The sequence below is a fragment of the Mus musculus genome, chromosome 8, assembly GCF_000001635.26.
Source record: "Mus musculus strain C57BL/6J chromosome 8, GRCm38.p6 C57BL/6J".
NCBI lineage: Eukaryota > Metazoa > Chordata > Mammalia > Rodentia > Muridae > Mus > Mus musculus.
Genome location: NC_000074.6, coordinates 40,541,024 through 40,559,591, shown reverse-complemented (window position 1 = coordinate 40,559,591; position 18,568 = coordinate 40,541,024). Strand labels below are relative to the sequence as shown.

The following is an 18,568-nucleotide window of genomic DNA, read 5'->3' as shown; positions in this document are numbered from 1 at the left end:
TATTGGTTACACTTCCACTTCCTGGCTCCAGCTGTTTTGTTCATTTCCTCCCACTGTTTGTGATTTCTCAGACTTAAGGGGTTTATTTGCTTCTTTAAAGATCTCTATAATATTCCTAAAGGGTATTCTAAGGTCTTTTCCTTGTGCTTCAGCTATGTTGAAATACTCAGGGCCTGCTGTGATGTGGTTGCTGGGCTCTAGGGAGACATGCAGTCCTGGCTGTTACTGTTTTTATACTGGTGTCTGGGCTTCTGAGTTTGGAATGATTATAATTCTAGGTGCTGACACCTGGAATTGTCTTTGGTTGGTGGGTGTTTTGTTCCTTGGTTTCTGTTGTCTTCTTTAGTTCTTAGGAGTGTGGCTGTGGTTGCTTGGTAGAGAATGCTTGTGCAAGTCTATGGGTGGCAGAAGGGATTGAACTGGGTAGGAGAAAAGGCTGAAAGGGGTTTCAGGAGAGAGCTAAGGGGATCCTGTTCAAACCTAGAAGTGGGGTCCACCGTAAACAAGTGTGACCAGGAGACCAAATCTTGTAAGTAGGCTGTTAAAGGAGAGAGAGGTCCTAACGGAGGACAGGAAGAAGAGTATAAGTTCCTTCCCAAAGACCCTGCCAGAAACGGCCACTAAGGTGCCCCAAGGAGAGAGTGCTACTAGGCATCAGGGGCTGACAAAGAGCAATGGGAATCGTAATGGGACATGAAGGGAGAGCTGAGATGTCCACAGGAAAGAGGACAAGCTGGTTCCACAGCAAGGTTCTGCAGAGTCCCCAGAGTGTAAGTAGGATGGGAGGAAAGGCACCTTCAAGCAGGCTGCTACAGGGCTGGGGATGAGACCCAGGGTTGTTCTAAGTCATTCACTGACAGTCTCAATAGAGAACTGTGAGTGGGAGCACGGCTGTGTGGGGTCTAGGTCAGCTCTCCCTTTACAGCTAGCCATGCAGTTGCTTTAGAATTGCTTCTGTATCAACCTAACAAACTTCAAAAGTAAACTTTTAATTAAAAAAGTATAACTTGTTCAGGAAAAGCTTTCTGTCTCACATATTCTCTTCTCCATCCAGACTTTCATTACAATCTTTATCTTCCAATTGGACTTTTAAAGTTTATTTTCCTATTTCATCTTAAATTTTTATAATTTACTTAGGAATTAAAGTTGCTTTTATGATGATCGTTGCATCTATAAGTCTCTAATTAAAACAAAAACCTCCTATGTTATAACGTCTAGAATACTTTGTTTTATAGATATGGCAACTTAGATGGTGACCCAAAAGAAATCTCTCCAGTAATCGACCAGTTCATTGAGTGTGTCTGGCAGCTAACGGAACAGTTCCCTTGCGCCTTTGAGTTCAACGAGAGGTTTCTGACTCACATTCAGCATCATGTTTATTCCTGCCAGTTTGGGAACTTCCTGTGTAATAGCCAGAAGGAGAGGCGAGAACTCAAGTAAGTCTTGGTGTCCAAGTTTTAATGATTTGGGCAACTGGGAGTTTCATATAGATTTTCATAATTATGAGAACTGCTTAATTGAGTTACAAAATTAATTCTACATTCTTTTCCTATTCCTGACATCAGTTCATAAGTGGTTTAAATGATACCAGTTCACAAATACATGTAGTCACTTTTTCCTGTGATTTCTGTCTGAATCAGATAAGTGAGAAGACTTGCCATTAATAATTAAAGGAAACTGCTGGAATTAAATTAATTTTGTCTTTAAAAAATGTTAAGTATATTTGATAGAGATAATGAAAACTTCAAATTAAATGGAAAAGCATATTTGAAACTGAGGCCATTAGGTTTTTAGTTTTTTTTTATTATTGAGTATATTCAGTACACATAGCAGCTGATGAGTTTAATTATAAAGGCATTTTCATTCAAGTAGATTTTATATATATATATATATATATATATATATATATATATATATATATATATATATGTATATACACACACATTCATATATAAACCCCTGATTTACTTGCGATGGAGTGTCACAGTATAGCCTATAGAATAGAAAATAGGAACTCATGACCTTTGCACCTGAGTACCACCACACTTGACACCTCCAGCCAGGTTAGATTAAAACTGTGTTCCATTAGTCAAGACTAATAATATCTGAAATGTGGAATCTCAAATAATATTGTGAATTAAGGTGATTTAAGAAATGCAAATTAAAGAACTTTTTGAGGTACTTACAGCATGAAAATGATTTTAACTATACTGTGTTGTGTATGGCATCCAGTTTCATTGTAGAAAAGATGCAATCATATCAAGTAGATTTTAGTAGGTTGGTGCCATCTGGAGTGAACAGAAAATGACTTTTTTTTTGTAGTGGATGCTGCTTTTTTCTCTCCATGAAACATCAAGTATGATTTCTACACAGTCCATGCTTGTTCAGAGTGGTTCCTCTCTAAGGATGAGGACCTAAGATCAAGCCCCAGAACTCACATTTCAAAACAAAACAGAACAAACACTGTGTGTATAGCAGCACACTTACAAATGATATATTATTTGTTATTTTAGGGGTGTGTTTTGCCTGAATGTAAGAATGTACACTGCACACATCTCTGATACATGCAGAGGTCAGGAGTGGGTACTGGATCCCCTGTTACTGAAGTTACAGGCTATCATGTGGGTACTTGGAACGGAACCTCGGGTCCTCTGAAAGAACTGCTTAGCCAGCCGTCTCTCCAGCTTGGTTGTTGTGCTTATAATCCCTGTGCTGGGAAGTAGACACTCACAGATCCTTTTAGATCGCGGTTCAGTAAGAGATCCTTACTCAGAAGCAAGTGGTGTTTGGGAGATGAATGCGTGGTTAATAGTTGCCACAACCAGGAGGCCTGGAGTTTGAGATCCCAGAGCTCATGTCACAGTTCCCCCAGAGCAGCTGACTGGTGAACTGAGGTGGGGTTTGATTGAGAGGGCCTGCCTCAGTGCGTAAGGTAGAGCAGGTAAGGATGATGCTTGGCATCAGTTACAAGCCTCCACGTGTACATGCACGCACGTCCACACACATCTGCCTATACACATGGATGCCCCCACACAACTTCCCACTTCCTTCATTCACAGTGAGAATGGAAAAAGCAAAAAGGGTTCACGGTTCCTTAAGGAGGACTCCTGAGGTTGAAGGCTAGCCTGTGTTGAAACCACAGCATACGTGAGTAAGAATGCGTACACAGCAGAGCATATCCTTTAGTCTCACTTGTTTTTCTGGATAGTTTGTGGTCTGTTGTACTAGGATAGCCAATCTTAATGGTATCTGCTTGGCTTTCAATCCTGGTTTTTCTATTAACTATTTGTGGGATTTGGAGAGACTACTTTCCATTCATTTCTCCCTTCATGCAGAAAATAGGACATACAGGAGCTGTGGATTAAATAAAACTTGAAACATTTAGCATGGTGCTTACAAAGTATCCAATAATCACTTGGGGGATAAAAACTGAAAAAAAAAAAAGATAAAGCCAATGTTTCTTTAAGTACTCAAAATAACCACACATTACGTCAAAGCTAGTACAAATAGTAGTGGTGTGGAGACTACTGTAAGAAAGTTTCTGTACCATGCCAAAAAGCCATTGACCAGTGGTAATGTCACTGCTATAATAATTATTTTCCAGCTTTAATGTAAATTACTTGTTATTTATAAGAACTAAGATTGGTCATTTCTTGCCTTTCTTTGAAATAACAGGATTCAAGAAAGAACCTACTCTTTGTGGTCCAACCTGTGGAAGAATCGAGCTGACTACCTCAATCCTCTGTTTAGAGCTGACCACAGTCAGACCCAGGGGAGCCTTCATCTGCCTACAGCTCCATGCAACTTCACCTATAAGTAAGTCAGTCTTGCCAGATGTGGTTTGCAGCTGGTAATGACTTAACATTCAGAGGCCAAAGTATATGAAATAAGAGCTTCAAGGCTTTGCTGGACATAAAACCCACCAGGGAAGATGCGTGGCTATCTGATTTTGGCATTTCTGGCAGTGCTGTTTCTCTCTGCATTGCTTTACATGGGACATTCCCTTTAGAAATTGACACTTTACAATGAGGCCTTTAACACTACAAGTTCCCGTCAGCGTAATTGTTGGAAATGCAAGAAAGGAAATGGAGGAGGAAAGAAAATCAAGTCCTATTGAAGTAGAATTTGAAGCACAAGTTTGGTGTAAATATTTGCCTGTGGAAACCTTTGGTTTTAAGATGGTGCTGGGGTGCTCTTCACAGGTTCTAGGGAGGATACACTAAATGCCTAAAGCATGGTCTCCATTTGAGTCACTTCAGGCTTGTATTCAACAGTCTCACACACTGTGTGTTCTAGTACTAGTTCCCTCAGTATCATTTCTGACAGCACAGCAGAATATTAATCCTGTATCAGAAATGCCTGCATGCCTTGTACAAAACAGCACCTTTTAAGACTAAACAAGGCACACTGCAGTTATTTATATCATAGCTAATTCATTAATAGTGTTTCAAACTACTTTAGTGTGGCCCAGGCACTGTTCTACATGCTGTAGATAAATAAGATACCTCGCCCTCAAGGCACTTTTTAATAAGCCTGAAGATACCCCCAGCATGACAGCTTGTTCCATCTGCATTCCATAATGCTTTACTGTCTAGGATAGATTTATTGAAAATGCAAATGTCAATTTCTGTTGTTGTAATAAAGTCAAAGCTGTTTTAAGTTTAAAGGCCAGATTTTCTTTGCAGCAGGAGTTCTAAATATGTAATCACAAATCTTCAAGTTCCAATGATAAAATTTGCTGCTTCGGGTTTTGTTTTTTTGTTGTTGTTATTGTTGGGTTTTGTTTGTTTGTTTGTTTGTTTTTGAGACAGGATTTCTCTGTGTAGCCCTGGCTGTCCTAGAACTCACTCTGTAGACCAGGCTTTCCTTGAACTCAGAAATCCACCTGCCTCTGCCTCCCAAACGTTGGGATTAAAGGTGTGCACTACCACTGCCTGGCTTGTTGCTTCATTTCACTATAGAAAAACATATTATGTATGTTCTAACTTAGTAATAATATAAACTTACTCTTCCTAAGAGAAGTTAACTACCTTAGAAAAAATATCAACCTGAAATTATTACTTTTAGTAGTTGCTTTTTCAAGGCTGTAACTTGCTTTTGGTTATTAATATGTTGGGCTGTGATACTGAAGACAAGACTTGGGATTGTGGGCTTTCAGACTGGGATATGTGCTATCCTTCCTTCCTTCCTCCAGGTTTTGGAATGGGATGTATAACCGCTTTGAAAAGGGGTTGCAGCCTCGACAGTCTGTTACAGATTACCTCATGGCTGTGAAGGAGGAGTCCCAGCAGCTGGAGGAAGAACTGGAGTCCCTAGAAGAAGTAAGAGTCTTGCTATTGTTTATATTTTCCTGTGCCCCTGTCTTGAGCATTACCTCGAGGAAGATCCTCAAGATCTGGAATATAAATGTAGCACAAGCCATTTTTAAGTCAGTGGGTCAACACCCAGACAATGAAGCCCAAACCTAACACTAAGCCATCTGTGTTAGTTTTTGGCTCACTTCAGTTTGTAGAAATCCATTACTGGTCAGTACATTTTATTTTTCCCATCATCATCTTTCTTTTTTTTTCAAGTTTTCTTAAAAAAAAAAAATCCCAAAACTCATGAAAATATGAAAAGGCAAAATTGAATACATTCAAATGAATTAAAACCTTCTGCTCTTTTAAAATTATATGTTAATACTGCATTGATATGTAAATAGCTGAGATTGGTTATATAATTTTTATTATTGGGCAGAGACGTGTTGTACATAAATGCATTTCTTACTTGCTGCCTTCATCTTAAGTGAGTATTATTTATTCTGCCCCATTCATCATAATTCTACCTCAACATTCACTTGCCCAAGAACTGGCTATAAATTCCCACTGTTTGGAACTTGTATTTTCAAGTTAGAATCAACGTTTTAACAGAATGAGATGGGGCTGGAGATGGCTTAGTGGTTAAGAGTTCTACTCTCACAGAATGTCTGCTTTTAGTTCTCAACTAGTTTAGTAGCTCAACTAGTTTAGTGGCTCACAACTATAGGTAACTACAGTTCAGGGCATCTGATGTCTCTTAATTTCCAGACATTGGATATTGGATACATTCAGGTACCCAATGCTGTACATCACTGGAGAAGCAGCTCTAACTACGTGCAGCAAGATCACTATTTTATAATGAGTTCTGGTACCTGAGTGTAATTCTTACATTCCACAGGTTCATATGACCCACGTGACTATAGAGGTAGGAGTAGAGCTGAGACCTTGGATTGAAGTACGAACTCAGAGAACTGAAATTAAACTGAGATTAAACTTACAGTTTGGAGGCCAATTTATTTTTCACAAGCACACCCAGTTTTCTATATTTTAGGACCTTGCTTATTATAACGTTCTTTTGACTGAAAATTGGTAAAGTTATAAACAAGATATATAGGATATCAAAAAGTACCTTAATATTAAATGTTCCTTTATTTCTTTAAAACAGCTAAAGTTTCTTAGCATAGTATTCAAGGTTTTCCCATAATGCATCATAATCCCTTTCCGTTCTCATTTCCAGTGCTCCCCATTTAATTCACATTTTCTGCTTCCTACCTCTGTGGCCTTCTAACCACTGCAAGATCCCAGGCTCTGCTTTTTCAGACTTTTTACACTGCTTTCTGTGCTCTTTCCCTGAAAACCATCTTACCGTTCTGAAATGAATATAAGAACTGTGCCCATGTGTGACAATCTGCAGATGTGCTATGGCTGCGTCTGGATTCGCTGTGTTCCCCCTATGGTCCAGCACAATTCTTCTGCACTAAAACTAAAACCCCTTAGGAATGCTTCTGAATGTGTAATGCTTAATTTTCACACACTCCCTACTTATATTAAAGGATACTGAGGTAAAGCATATGTGGGACAGCCAGCCTGCAGTGATTTGGTGGAGGAACAGCATAGACATGTGTAAGAATGTAATTGCGCCCTAAGAAGGAGAGAATTCCTGATATTTGAACACAGGAAGACCAAAAACCGGTGCTTATTATAAGAGACTTGACACAAAATGCAACTCTAGGGAGGAGGAATAAAATTACATACTTTGAAATGATACATTTTCTAGCGAGTCCTATTTTGATGAAATACATACATCATTCTTACCTTAGAAAAACATACTTAGGGGATAGAGAGGTAGCTCAGCCTCTAAGAGTACAAACAACTCTTCCATCAGACCCAGGTTCAATTCCTAGCACTCACATGGCAGCTTACAATTCTCTGTAACTTTATTTCCTTAGGGATCCAACAGCCTCTTTTGACCTCCACAGGTACCAGGCACACACATGGTGTACAGACTTAAGTACAAGCAAATACCTATATACATAAAACAAATGTTTCAAAAATGAAAAAAGTTTAGTGTTAATACAATGCAAATAATTATGTCAAATTGTATAGTCATTTAAAAAAAAGTGTGGGGCTCCATTTCCAGGTAGTGTACTATATTGTATTGTTCACATCGTAGACAGTCTTACCAAGGCGCTTACTACCATCCTTGTATTAGAAAGCAAGCCTCTCGGTTAGTTTTGCTGACGTTCATGTCCTCTGGTTTTCAACTGCCACAAGAGTCTTGTCCTTAATGTTACCCTCAACTGGGAGGGAGTCAAAGGTATGCAAATATATATGCAAGAATAAATTGTGACGTTTCTTAAAGTTGTTATTTATTTTTTTAGAGGCTGGAAAAAATTCAGAAAGTCCACTTACATGGTACCAAAGTGAAGAGTAAGCAAAGTGAGCCCAGCAAACACTCGGGGTTCTCTACCTCAGACCACAGCACAGCCAACACCCCTCAGGATTACAGTGGGAACAGCAAGTCCTTCCCATCCAGGAGCCCGTCCCAGGGTGATGAAGATTCTGCTCTGATTCTAACCCAAGACAATTTAAAAAGCTCAGACCCCGACCTCTCAGTGAATAGTGATCAAGAGTCTGGGGTGGAGGATTTGAGCTGTCGATCTCCCAGTGGTGGTGAGCATGCACCCAGCGAAGACAGTGGCAAGGACCGGGACTCGGACGAAGCTGTGTTTCTCACTGCCTAAGTTCCCCTTTGGAGTTCCAAAGTAAAAGACACAGAAACACTTTCAAATTAAGGGGAAAGTGCAATTCGTAGTAAAAATGTTGAGAAATGGCAAGTTCTATCCAGAACCATAAAATTACAGCTGTGAAAATGGGGAAAAAAAAGCTCTTTATCAATAACCAGTTGTTTTATCAAATCATACTGAAGACTGATCATCATTCCTGAGGCTCATGCTAGACTATGAAAATTATATCACTACAAGGAGAGAGAGTATCTTCACCCAAGGTTGTCCAGACAGTCTTTCCTGGCATAGCATGTGTCTGCTTAAAAGCCCTCCTGGTTTCTCCCATACCTGATAATGTTGGGACTTTGATTTCACTTCCAGTTGCAGGTTGCATTCAGGAACTTTGACATTTCCTTCTGCCTTTACCAATATTTAAAAGAAATAAATATGGAGAGTACCCTTTTCTGTTATAAATGTAATCATTTTATTTTTCCCCTGTGGAGCATCTTCTGCTTCTCAAAAAAATGTCTGTCTTTCTTTACCATGAATGTAGAACCTATTAAGCTGAAGCTGGATTCATTTTCTCCATCTCGAATCTGAGTCCAGACATTAGCTCTTAGTAGCCTTTTACTACTCTTTCAGAGATTACACATAACAAAACTGTGAGCCAGCCAACCTGATTGCAAACTACAACACTCTAAATGCAGTAGGTAGTGATACATCAACAAGGGAAAAGGTCAAGAACGAGGGAATTTGCTTATCATGTAGTTATCGCATGCTTTCTGTGATAAGACACCACAACCAAGGCAACTAGAATAAAGGATTTATTAGGACTTACAGTTTCAGAGGGTTAGAATCTACAACCATCATGGTGGAAGGCATGGTATCAGCCAAGCAGGTATGGCATTGGAGCAGCAGCTGACAGCTCACATTTCAAGACATAACCAAGAGGCAGTGAGAGCTAACTAGAAAAGGCATGGGCTTTTTGAAAATTTAAAGGCAGCTCCCAGGAACAAACCCCCTCCCACAAGGCCACATCTCCTAATCCCTCCTAAACAGTTCCACCAACCAGGAACAGAGCATTCAAATAGATGAGCCTTTGGGAGCCATTCTTCAAACCCCCAACCCATCTGCTAAACACAGGGAATAAAGGTTACAGCACTTTTCATTTTACAAATTCTATAGAAAGCTAATGTTTTCTGTAACATTAGCAATATCTCATGACCATGGACTACTGGATGGCAATTCTGAAGTTTCTGTTAAAATGCATTTAAAACAGGATTTGAATTGAGCTTTTGATCTGAAAACTCTTAATGGAGAAATGTTGCTGTGTTTGAACATACTGAAATGTTCTTATTATATGATTTTACAGTGTAAGTACATTCTAATAAAGAGATACATTTAATCTTAGTTTTTTATAACAGTACTTTAAAGTGTGAAAATTTTTATCAGATAATGTATTCAATTTTTTTGGAAATAGAAATACAGTAATATGAAAGGATAAGAGACTTAAAACATAGTGTGAGTTATACACACACATCACATAATGTCATACAATATAATAATGCTCACATTTGAAGACAGAATGAATTTAATATACTAAAGGCCTGTAATATAAAAATATTATTAATACAAAAATAAAGCAAGTGTAATTCCTTTAGATGTTAAATTGAGCATTTTCTGTTGGAAAGTTTCCCAAGTAAGCCTAAGGAATATTTACTCATTTCCTATAGAATAGCTAATAAACATATGGAATATAGTGGGAATGGCTTTTACAGCTTTATAACATAAATCACTTATTTTCTTTCTTTCTTTCTTTTTTTAAGACAACATCTGACTCTGTAGCCCTGGCTGACCTCAAACTCAGGGACCTGCCTGCTTTTGCCACCTAAGTGCTGGCATTGAAGGTGTGTGTCATGACGCCTGGCTGTTTCGCCATTTGTATAGTACCTGCTCTTTAGACAATAGGTCAACAACAAAGATAAAACATCATCTGTACTACATATTTGGAAAAACAAGCAGTATGTATGTATTTAAATTTTTTACTTTTTAATGTGACACCTTTATTAGCATCAGAGCCACACGCTTTTTGTTCCCTCCATCCCTTTACAAGACATAATTTAGGTATGTTCATGGAGTCATTTTTATTTTTTTTACAAGTCAATACTGAAGCTACACATGCTCACTGCAGCCTGCCTTTCAGAGTCCCTGGATAAGTCATGGTCGATTCAACTAGAAACCTCTAGTACTACATGTTCACTCTAAATGAAGCTTCAGTTGTGAGGTGTTTTATTATTTAGTGCAGTGTTCAGAGAATACTTCAAAATATATAACTTATTCAGGACATTACTTCCCAACCTTTAATAGTTACAGCTCAATTGATTAGTAATTTTGATCATGTTTGAACAAGTCATTTGGCAATTTAAACAAAACAAAACCTCCCAGCAACCTTCAGTGCTGAAGTGAGAGGAACACTGAACAACAGGTGTCAGGCCGTGCCCCGACCTTGTTTGTAACAAGGGCCTCACTGGCTGCCATTCTGCCTACTATATAAATTGGCCTGCAAAGCTTCCTGGGACAAGTCTCTCATTCCTCTCCTGTATAGGAGTGATGGAATTTCAGGCCTGTTCTACCATGTACCAGGTTTTTATATAGGTCCTAAGAATTTGAATCGGGTCCCTCATGCTTGCATGACACACAAGTTAGCACTTAGCCACCTCCCCAGCCCAAGTTTTCATTCCTTAAGAGGATGCAGGTCGGCCAATAGATAAGAGTGCCTTCCTTCCAGGCATGAAGCCCTGAGCTCAGTCCCCAAGCTCCACAGGACTGGGGTTGGTGATACATGCTTAGGCTCCTAGTACTCAAGAGGTGGAAGACCCGACAGCCAGGTCATCCTCAGTTACATCAAAGTTAGAGCGCAGTCTGGGCTAGAAACCCTGCCTTAAAAGAACAGAAAGCACAACTTCAATTTACTTCTTTCTCCTACAACAGAATCTTAGCTGTCCTGCAATTTAAATATATAAACTGTGGTCAAACAACCTTTGTTCTATACTCTGTTCATTTAATCTGAAGTTTTCACCCAACTTTGACTTTCCCGACTTGTTACAGCTTACCTTTAAATATCCTTGACAAATTCTACCTAGGTAGTCTAGTAATTCCTAAGCTTTCCTTTATACTAAAGTAAAATCCGAGTATGTGTTTGGTATTCAGATCTATAGCCAATTTTTACAAAGAAAAAATATGGCCATAAAATTACAACCATGTACTCTGTCTCCTGCAAATAAAGAATGCAAATTCACACTGGCATATTCAGATATTCACTACAAGTAATAAACATGTCTGAACTAGTTTGTCAACTTGCTAAAGGCAAGCAACTGTGGTCAAATGTCTTGGTTTAATGTCTGGATTGTAAAGAGGCTCTCTGAATTTTTAGGGAGAAATTATGCTTCATTAATTGACAATGAAACTTGGATAATACAAATTTAAAGAAAAGCATGCCCTGGCCTGGGTGAGCAAGTGTGGTGTGTGTTTGTGTTTGTGTGTCACACTTGTGTTGTCTCTGGGTAGTCTTTCTACAATACTGAGTGAGGTGTCTAGCAGAAACCTTAATAAGAAGACTGCTGGTCTCTTGTTCTGGGATATCCCTGGTTTTTTAAGAAAGCAACTAGACTGTGACTGGCAAATTCTCCACTGACTATGGTGACTGCTGGGAATGTTAAACACAAATACCAGTACACTCAGAAGTCTCTGAATGCCCCCAAGTTGGTCACAAATGTGAAACATGACTCCACCTGTTATCTCACCTATATCTGTAGGTCTGCCTGAGGATTCCATAGCATACCCTTAACATTAGCGCCAGCAAGACAGGCAGCTATCATGGTGCATACCCAGCACGGGATAATCTTTATAGTCACAGGAATATGTCTTCCACAAACATGAAAAAAATTTTCAATAAGAAAATATTTATGACTTTCTTAAAACTCCATTACCAAAAATATGTAGAGTAAGAAAAATGAAGACAATCCATAATGTATGCAGGCTTTGGAATGACAGTCACGGATGAAAACTGAGCAATTATGTGTTATGGTATTTAGTGATTTAGGTCCTAACTTACCAACCTCAGATATGTACTCATTTTCTTCTTTAGCTCTGTGACAAAATACAGAAACAAATTGCTGAATACATCTACAATTAGAAAATTAAATTCATTAAAAATTAAGACATTACTTGTTATTATAAAGCTTTCTTAGGAAAAAAAATGTTTAAAAAGTCAAGTCAAAGTATTAAAATTTTACTATTTCTGCCTAGATTTACCATTTCTTAACAAAAGGAATTGTTTGTTTTTACATTTGGAATATAAAAGGAGTATCATTTACCCAAAACCCATATATACTTATTTATTTTAGTTAGCATGGAAGTCTGTATTGTACTGGTTTAAGTGAAAGACAGTTTTAAAAATAAGTAAAATATCTATTTATGAGATGATGGCACCTGTCTGTAACCCTGTACTCAGGGAGGAGAAGCACAAGTTTGAGGCTAGAGTGGGCTACACAGTGCAACCTGTTCCAGAACAAAATACAACCAATGCATTGACCTGTATCGCTGCCTAAATGTATCTTTAGTCTGAAAGTGAAACTGTAAGAAAGTAGATTCTTCACTCTTATTTACTGCAGGTATTACAGGTTGCTTTCTTGAGATGGCACCTTGGCAGGACTGCTGTTTCCTGACACTGAATATCTGAAAACAAACTGCTCTGGACAGTTTCATCATCTAGAAAGAAAGGGGTGTGTGTGTGTGTGTGTGTGTGTGTGTGTGTGTGTGTGTGTGTGTCTGTGTGTGTATGTGTGTGTGTGTATCGGGGTGGGCTAGATGACCTTTTCACAGCTGAAAATAGGTTTTGAAAGAAAAGGCTGACAGGAAGAAGAATCTAAGTAATAAGCACTCTTGATAAATGAGGCAGCTTCAAGTTAAAACTAAAAATGTAAATCAGTAGTTTTTAAAAATATTAAAAATTAGCTAGAATTACATGCATAGATGTTTAATCAGAAATAGAGGAACTTAAATACAGGATTTGTCAACAATAAACATCTTTAGTGCAAATAGTGCAGAAAGTTTTGTCAAATATAGCAGTCATTCTAATCTGTACGGAATCAGTCTCAGGTGATAGACAATCTACATCGCATCTGGACCTCAGCCATGGTTTCAAGTGCCCATCCCTAAGTCATAAATAGAAAACAATGTGCTTAGGCCTGTGTCCCATTTCTCTCTTGGTAGTTCATGGTTTCAGGAAAATCTGAAATGAAAAAAATGTCAAATTTAAGATTTAATTTAAGATTATCAACCCTGATCCTTTATACTGCCTTCCTGTTAAGGTATTGTAACTTGACTGGGAAGGAACTGGGCAAGGAAAAGATTACAGTGTGCTCCTTTCAATAATCTATTTCTACTGCTTGGGCTGGGATCTGGGATAAACACAAGTAGTATAAAAATTATCTCAGTTTGGAAATTAAGACGTAACACAATTCAGAGGCGATACTAATGGAATAAAAACTCGAGATAAGAAATGCCTATTACTCCATCCCTTTTCAAAAGAATCCCCCATGCTCCTCCTTAAAGTCCTCTCCTTCAGCCAGATGGCTGCATGCAGCTGATTCATCCTCTCCTAGGGATTAGTACTGCAACTCAAGACTCTCAGTGCACAGCAGCTGCTGTGGTTGATGGGTGACTAAAAAATGGAACTGGTGATGTAGGTCAGTGCTTGCTGAATACATGGAAAGCAATGGGTCTGATCAGACTTCATGCAGAAAGCGGAAACAGCCAGCCTGAGAAGGAAGATGCGTTTTGGTTACTGAGAGGCTTCGTCTGTCTCAGTAACTGGGCTGCACTTTCCTTAACTTTGTGTTCTCCTTCAGTTAACAAGCTCTTATTTCAGTTTGTGTGGTTTGAAAGAAAGCTACCCCAATAGACCTGGGTAGCTGACCACCTGGTGCTGTCTTGGGAGGTGGTGCAGCCTTGCTTGTAAGTCACTATGGGTGGACTTTGAGAGGTCACAACACACTGTATTAATAGTCTGCTCTCTGCTTCATGTTGTGGTTAAAGATGTGAACCCTCAGCTTCCCGCTCCAGCTGCCTGATGCTAAGCCTGCCTCACCATTATGGATTCTCCCTCACCAACAATAAACACAAATAACTTCTTCCATCTGTAAGATACCTTCGTCATGGTATTTTATCACAGCAATTGAATACGGGGCAAGGTTTTCTTCTGTAAACAAGACATTCCTAATGGTAGAAGCATGACTGTAAGCTACCCTTAGGAGAAACGCACACTCTCACTAAGGATACAGAAGTACTGAGAAATTATCTACAGAGTTCTTACTGGTTATAGATGTACTTATATGGTCATGTTTATAATTGTCAACATTTTAGAACAATCAACAACTATAATGGTAGAATCATGTTAAAGCAGTGAGCAGGCACTGTTAAGAACTATTAAGTTAAAGCACACTTGTATAACAGCCTTGAGACACTAGCTAGAAATGCATACCTAGAGAGGAGCATGAAATTGGCTGTGCATCGCTATCACCTGGTGAAGCTTCTCTTCTTTAGCTCTTCTACAGTGGCAAATCTAGAAGATAAATTATTTAAAATACCAGTCACTTTTCCAACTGCTTCCTACATTAAGACAGAATTCCAAGTAAGAATATTTTAATTTGTTAACATTCCTTTAGCTTTTTAACATTTAAGGTAGCTAGTAATTCTTCAGAATTTACAAGGAATCCAGAAGAACATTAAGGTTTGTGTGAAAAGTCTTTGAGTATAAACTTTACTAATATTAAATTTTGATTATTTAATTTCAAATGCCTGTGCTTAAAAAAAAAAAGAACTAAACTTTGCTCTTGTTGACTATGGAAGATTAACAAACTTTAGTGTCACTATACAGAATAGAATGGATCAGAAACAAATTCCTTACTAATACTATAAACACAGGCAAGTTAATAACCATCTCTGAATTTTGTCTCTCATGAAAAATGAAGCTCATAAAATCTGCCCTGTCTTCTTTAAGGCCACATACACACAATCATACACTCTCACAAACAACCCTACACACAAACATTTCATAAAAATTACTAAATAACAAAGGTGATTGTTTCAGAGATAATAGGTAAATATTTAGGACTATTAAATATTTAGCATCAAATTGTTAAGCAGATTTTTCCCCCCTTGGATACAATGGAAATACCAGACTAGAAGCTGTTCTTGAAAGTTTTAAATCGTATTTCAATTATTTTTTATGTCTACAGATTATGTATTTAGGCGACTTGTTAAGCAGGTTGTTTGCAGACTATTACAGCTGATTTACCAGCTCCTACACAATGACACAGATACTACTGATCCTGAATGAGAACTATCATTTCATTTACCTGCTTGTGTACTCAGAACTAACAGGTTTAAAGAAACAGTAGAGTCCCGCTATCCTTCCCCAAAGAGGCTTTCAGATTCTGCTCAGTAGTCAAAACTCCGGCTTGGTTATGTGCTAACGATGTTTACTTATGAACATACTTAAAAAAATTGTTATTATGTTGTCACTTATCCTCAATTGAAGAGTATTACATACTGTTCTCTTTTCCTTGAAGCTATTGAGAAAATCATCTATTTCAGTTTTTCCCTCCAAGAAGTCTTCAGCAATATTATCCGATTCTTCCTCAGCTTCGTGTGCAGCTACTTTCAATCTTGCCTGTAGAGCACTTGCACTACAACTCTGTGAACAAACAAAAAAATCAGGCAATGCATTAGTCTATAATTCTCAGATAAACTACAGACGGGGAAATGAGGCAGAGATATGAGAAGCAAGATCCACGGGGGTCTTCAGCATTGGCTACTTGGATGGATCCTGCCTTAGTCATTAGTTAGGGTTTCTTCTAAAAGCAAACTGGAGATGAAAGGGTTTGTTTGGCTTACTGTTCCACATCACCATTCATCATTGAAGAAAGTTAGGACAGGAACTCAAGCTAGGTGGGAACCTGGAGGCAAGAGCTGATGCAGAGGCCATGGAGGAATGCTGCTATTGTATCTGTTCCTCATGGTTTACTTAGTTTTCTTATAGAGCCCAGGGATTGTACCACTCACAATGGGCTAGGTCCTCCCCCTATCAATGAATAATTAAGAAAATGTACTATAAATTCTTGTACAGCCCAATCTTATGAAGGTATTTTCTCAATTGGAGCTCCTTCCTTTCTGATAACTATAGCTTGTGTCAATTTGACCTACAATTAGCAAATACAGATAGCAAGCACAAAAGAAACCAAATCACAAACTGTAAAACTGTTAAATGAGAAACTGAAAATCCACTGTTATATCCTAGATATTTTGGAATTAAATCATTGTGAGAATACCTACTCAAATGACCCAATGACCTGCATCTCCTTGTATTCCTGTTCTTGTCTGTCTTTGTTAGGTTACGATGACAATGATAACGCAAAAGATCTACAAAATCAATGCACTCTAATACATTCCAAGAGTATAAAAAAGAATATTAATATTCAAATGACATCCCTTCTGGGTTGACAATGCTCCCTCCAAGAACCAAAGACCACCTAACCAAAAAAAAAAAAAAAAAAAAATCAAACATTAGGCATGAGAAATCCTCTTTTGATTTGTTGCTCAGCCTTCTAATAAGACTAGGACCTGTTCAACAAAGGGGGAATTCATGCCTGTAACTGGGAACCTAGCCAACTAACTAGCCGGGACTAGTGAAGTTGTGGATCTTAAAGAACCTACAACCACCACATTACCAATCCAGCATAACCCTTAATCCACAGGTAAGTGCAGTCCTCGCCTCCATAAGGAACACGTCTCTTTGCAATATACCAGAAAGACCATTATAGAAGACCACAACTAATCAAGTACAGAGTTGTAGAACCCAGTCCAAACAGATACAAAACAACTCCTGTAGCTAAGATTCAAGGAAATTTAGAAAGATTATAAGAAGCAAAGGATCAGGGAATTTCCTGTGAGACTTCCGTCTCCTAGTAATGTCAGAAGTTAATCCACAAACATATCTATGGGTTTTCTGTTTTTTGTTTTTGTTTTGAGACAGGTTTCCCTCTGTAGCTCTGGCCATCCTGGAACTCACTCTGTAGACAAGGCTAGCCTCAAATTCACGGAGATCAGCCTACCTCTGCCTTCCAAGTATGTGGGTGAAGGTGTGCGCCACTACCTCAGGACAATTTTTAAGTATTTCTAGAATCACCTCAAGTAATTCTTACATACATGTCCAGGGGTGAGAAAAAGTGGTAAAGCTGACCTGTGTTGTGTCAGGTGCAGCTGAGGCCTTACAAATGTTTGGCACATGCTCTACCGCTCAGCCCCTACACAGAATTCTTTACGAGACATTTTCTCTTAGGGGAGTTTCCTACTTTCTTATTTGCTCTTTATAATCCACTAGCAACTTTTGTGTTGTCTATATTATACATGTGTTCTTAACAAAAGCATTCACTTTTATTTTTAGTACTTCTCAATTTTAAATTTATATATTCAAATGTGAACATTTTCCTCTATGCTTTTGCCTTCTATTACAATTAGAAAACAGGACTTTTTAATTTTTTCACATTAAAAAACCATTTAAAAATATTCCTAGGAATTAACTGATTTTTATACTTTGTTCTGATACTATATGTATTGTACTTTTCTATATTCTGTAGAATATGACCTTTATGAAGTTTGATATAAAAGATGAAGGCAATTTTTCATCAGATCCTAAACCAATAAGCAATTACACAATTTGTTGACTCCTGAAGTTTTTCTAGTTATTAGTCACATACACGAATCTATTTTAGAACTGCAGCCTGCTCCATACAACTATTTTCCATCTTCCTACAAAACTACTGCATCATTTTAAATGACATTTACACAATATTTTGATGTTGATGAAGCATGTTTTTCCCAACCCTTTTATATTCAACTCCTTCCTAACTACTTTAATCCACTCAGATTTTTAAAACCATATTTGGGAGATTACTGGAAATATTAAACTTTTAAGTCATATGCTAAAGAATCAAGTCTTATTAATACTCTTTCATTCTACTTAATATTCTATGCTATTCTAACTAGAGAATATAAGCATCTCTTAAGGGAAACAAATTATTAACTACAATGTTTCTTGCTGCAATAAGCTATAAAGATTACATCTTCTATTTTATTTTTAAAGATTATTTTTCCTAAGTAGCAGTCTAATCTTTTAAATTATACTTAATGTAAAGTATCTTTTTGTTACTAGGTTTTATTATAGCAGTTACACTACTTTCCTGCTTTGCTGGGGTTTCATTCCTTATAGGATTTGGAAATAGACAAACCCTGAAAGAACAAGAACTCTGTTTCCAGCTGTCAGTCAGCTTTATAAAGTCAGATGCACAGGGCGGGGCCAGCTCCTGTGGCTGAGCAGCTCCTGAGGGACAGAAAGAACTCATCAGCCCTACCTCACTGAGTTCATGTTGCCTTTGCATCTTCTTTTCAAAGGTAGATTTCATTTGTAGAAGTAATTCATAC

General features: G+C 38.0%; 2 protein-coding genes across 10 annotated transcripts in view; one reads left to right on the top strand and one right to left on the bottom strand.

Annotated features, from left to right (window-relative positions):
- The window catches only part of Mtmr7 (myotubularin related protein 7), an 86,737-nt gene extending 75,344 nt beyond the window's left edge, over positions 1–11,393 (top strand). For 3 of the 6 annotated variants that reach the window (XM_017312902.2, XM_006509466.4, XM_006509467.4), the window contains 4 exons: positions 1,236–1,436; positions 3,676–3,816; positions 5,195–5,321; positions 7,679–8,493. In XM_017312902.2, coding sequence (XP_017168391.1) covers positions 1,236–1,436; positions 3,676–3,816; positions 5,195–5,321; positions 7,679–8,041 — 832 coding nt within the window. In that variant the 3' untranslated portion in view covers positions 8,042–8,493. Of the gene's footprint in view, positions 1–1,235; positions 1,437–3,675; positions 3,817–5,194; positions 5,322–7,678 lie in introns of all 6 variants that reach the window. The other 3 variants (XM_030243678.1, XM_006509469.4, NM_001040699.1) reach the window with 2 other exon arrangements.
- Positions 8,458–18,568, bottom strand: part of Vps37a (vacuolar protein sorting 37A) — a 39,393-nt gene continuing 29,282 nt past the window's right edge. Inside the window, exons 9-12 of one of the 4 annotated variants that reach the window (NM_033560.3) lie at positions 18,499–18,567; positions 15,639–15,782; positions 14,568–14,648; positions 8,458–13,316 (exon numbers count right to left, since the gene is read on the bottom strand). In NM_033560.3, the coding sequence (NP_291038.2) occupies positions 14,568–14,648; positions 15,639–15,782; positions 18,499–18,567 (294 nt within the window). In that variant the 3' untranslated portion in view covers positions 8,458–13,316. Of the gene's footprint in view, positions 13,317–14,567; positions 14,649–15,638; position 18,568 lie in introns of all 4 variants that reach the window. The other 3 variants (XR_003947317.1, XM_030243671.1, XR_003947316.1) reach the window with 3 other exon arrangements.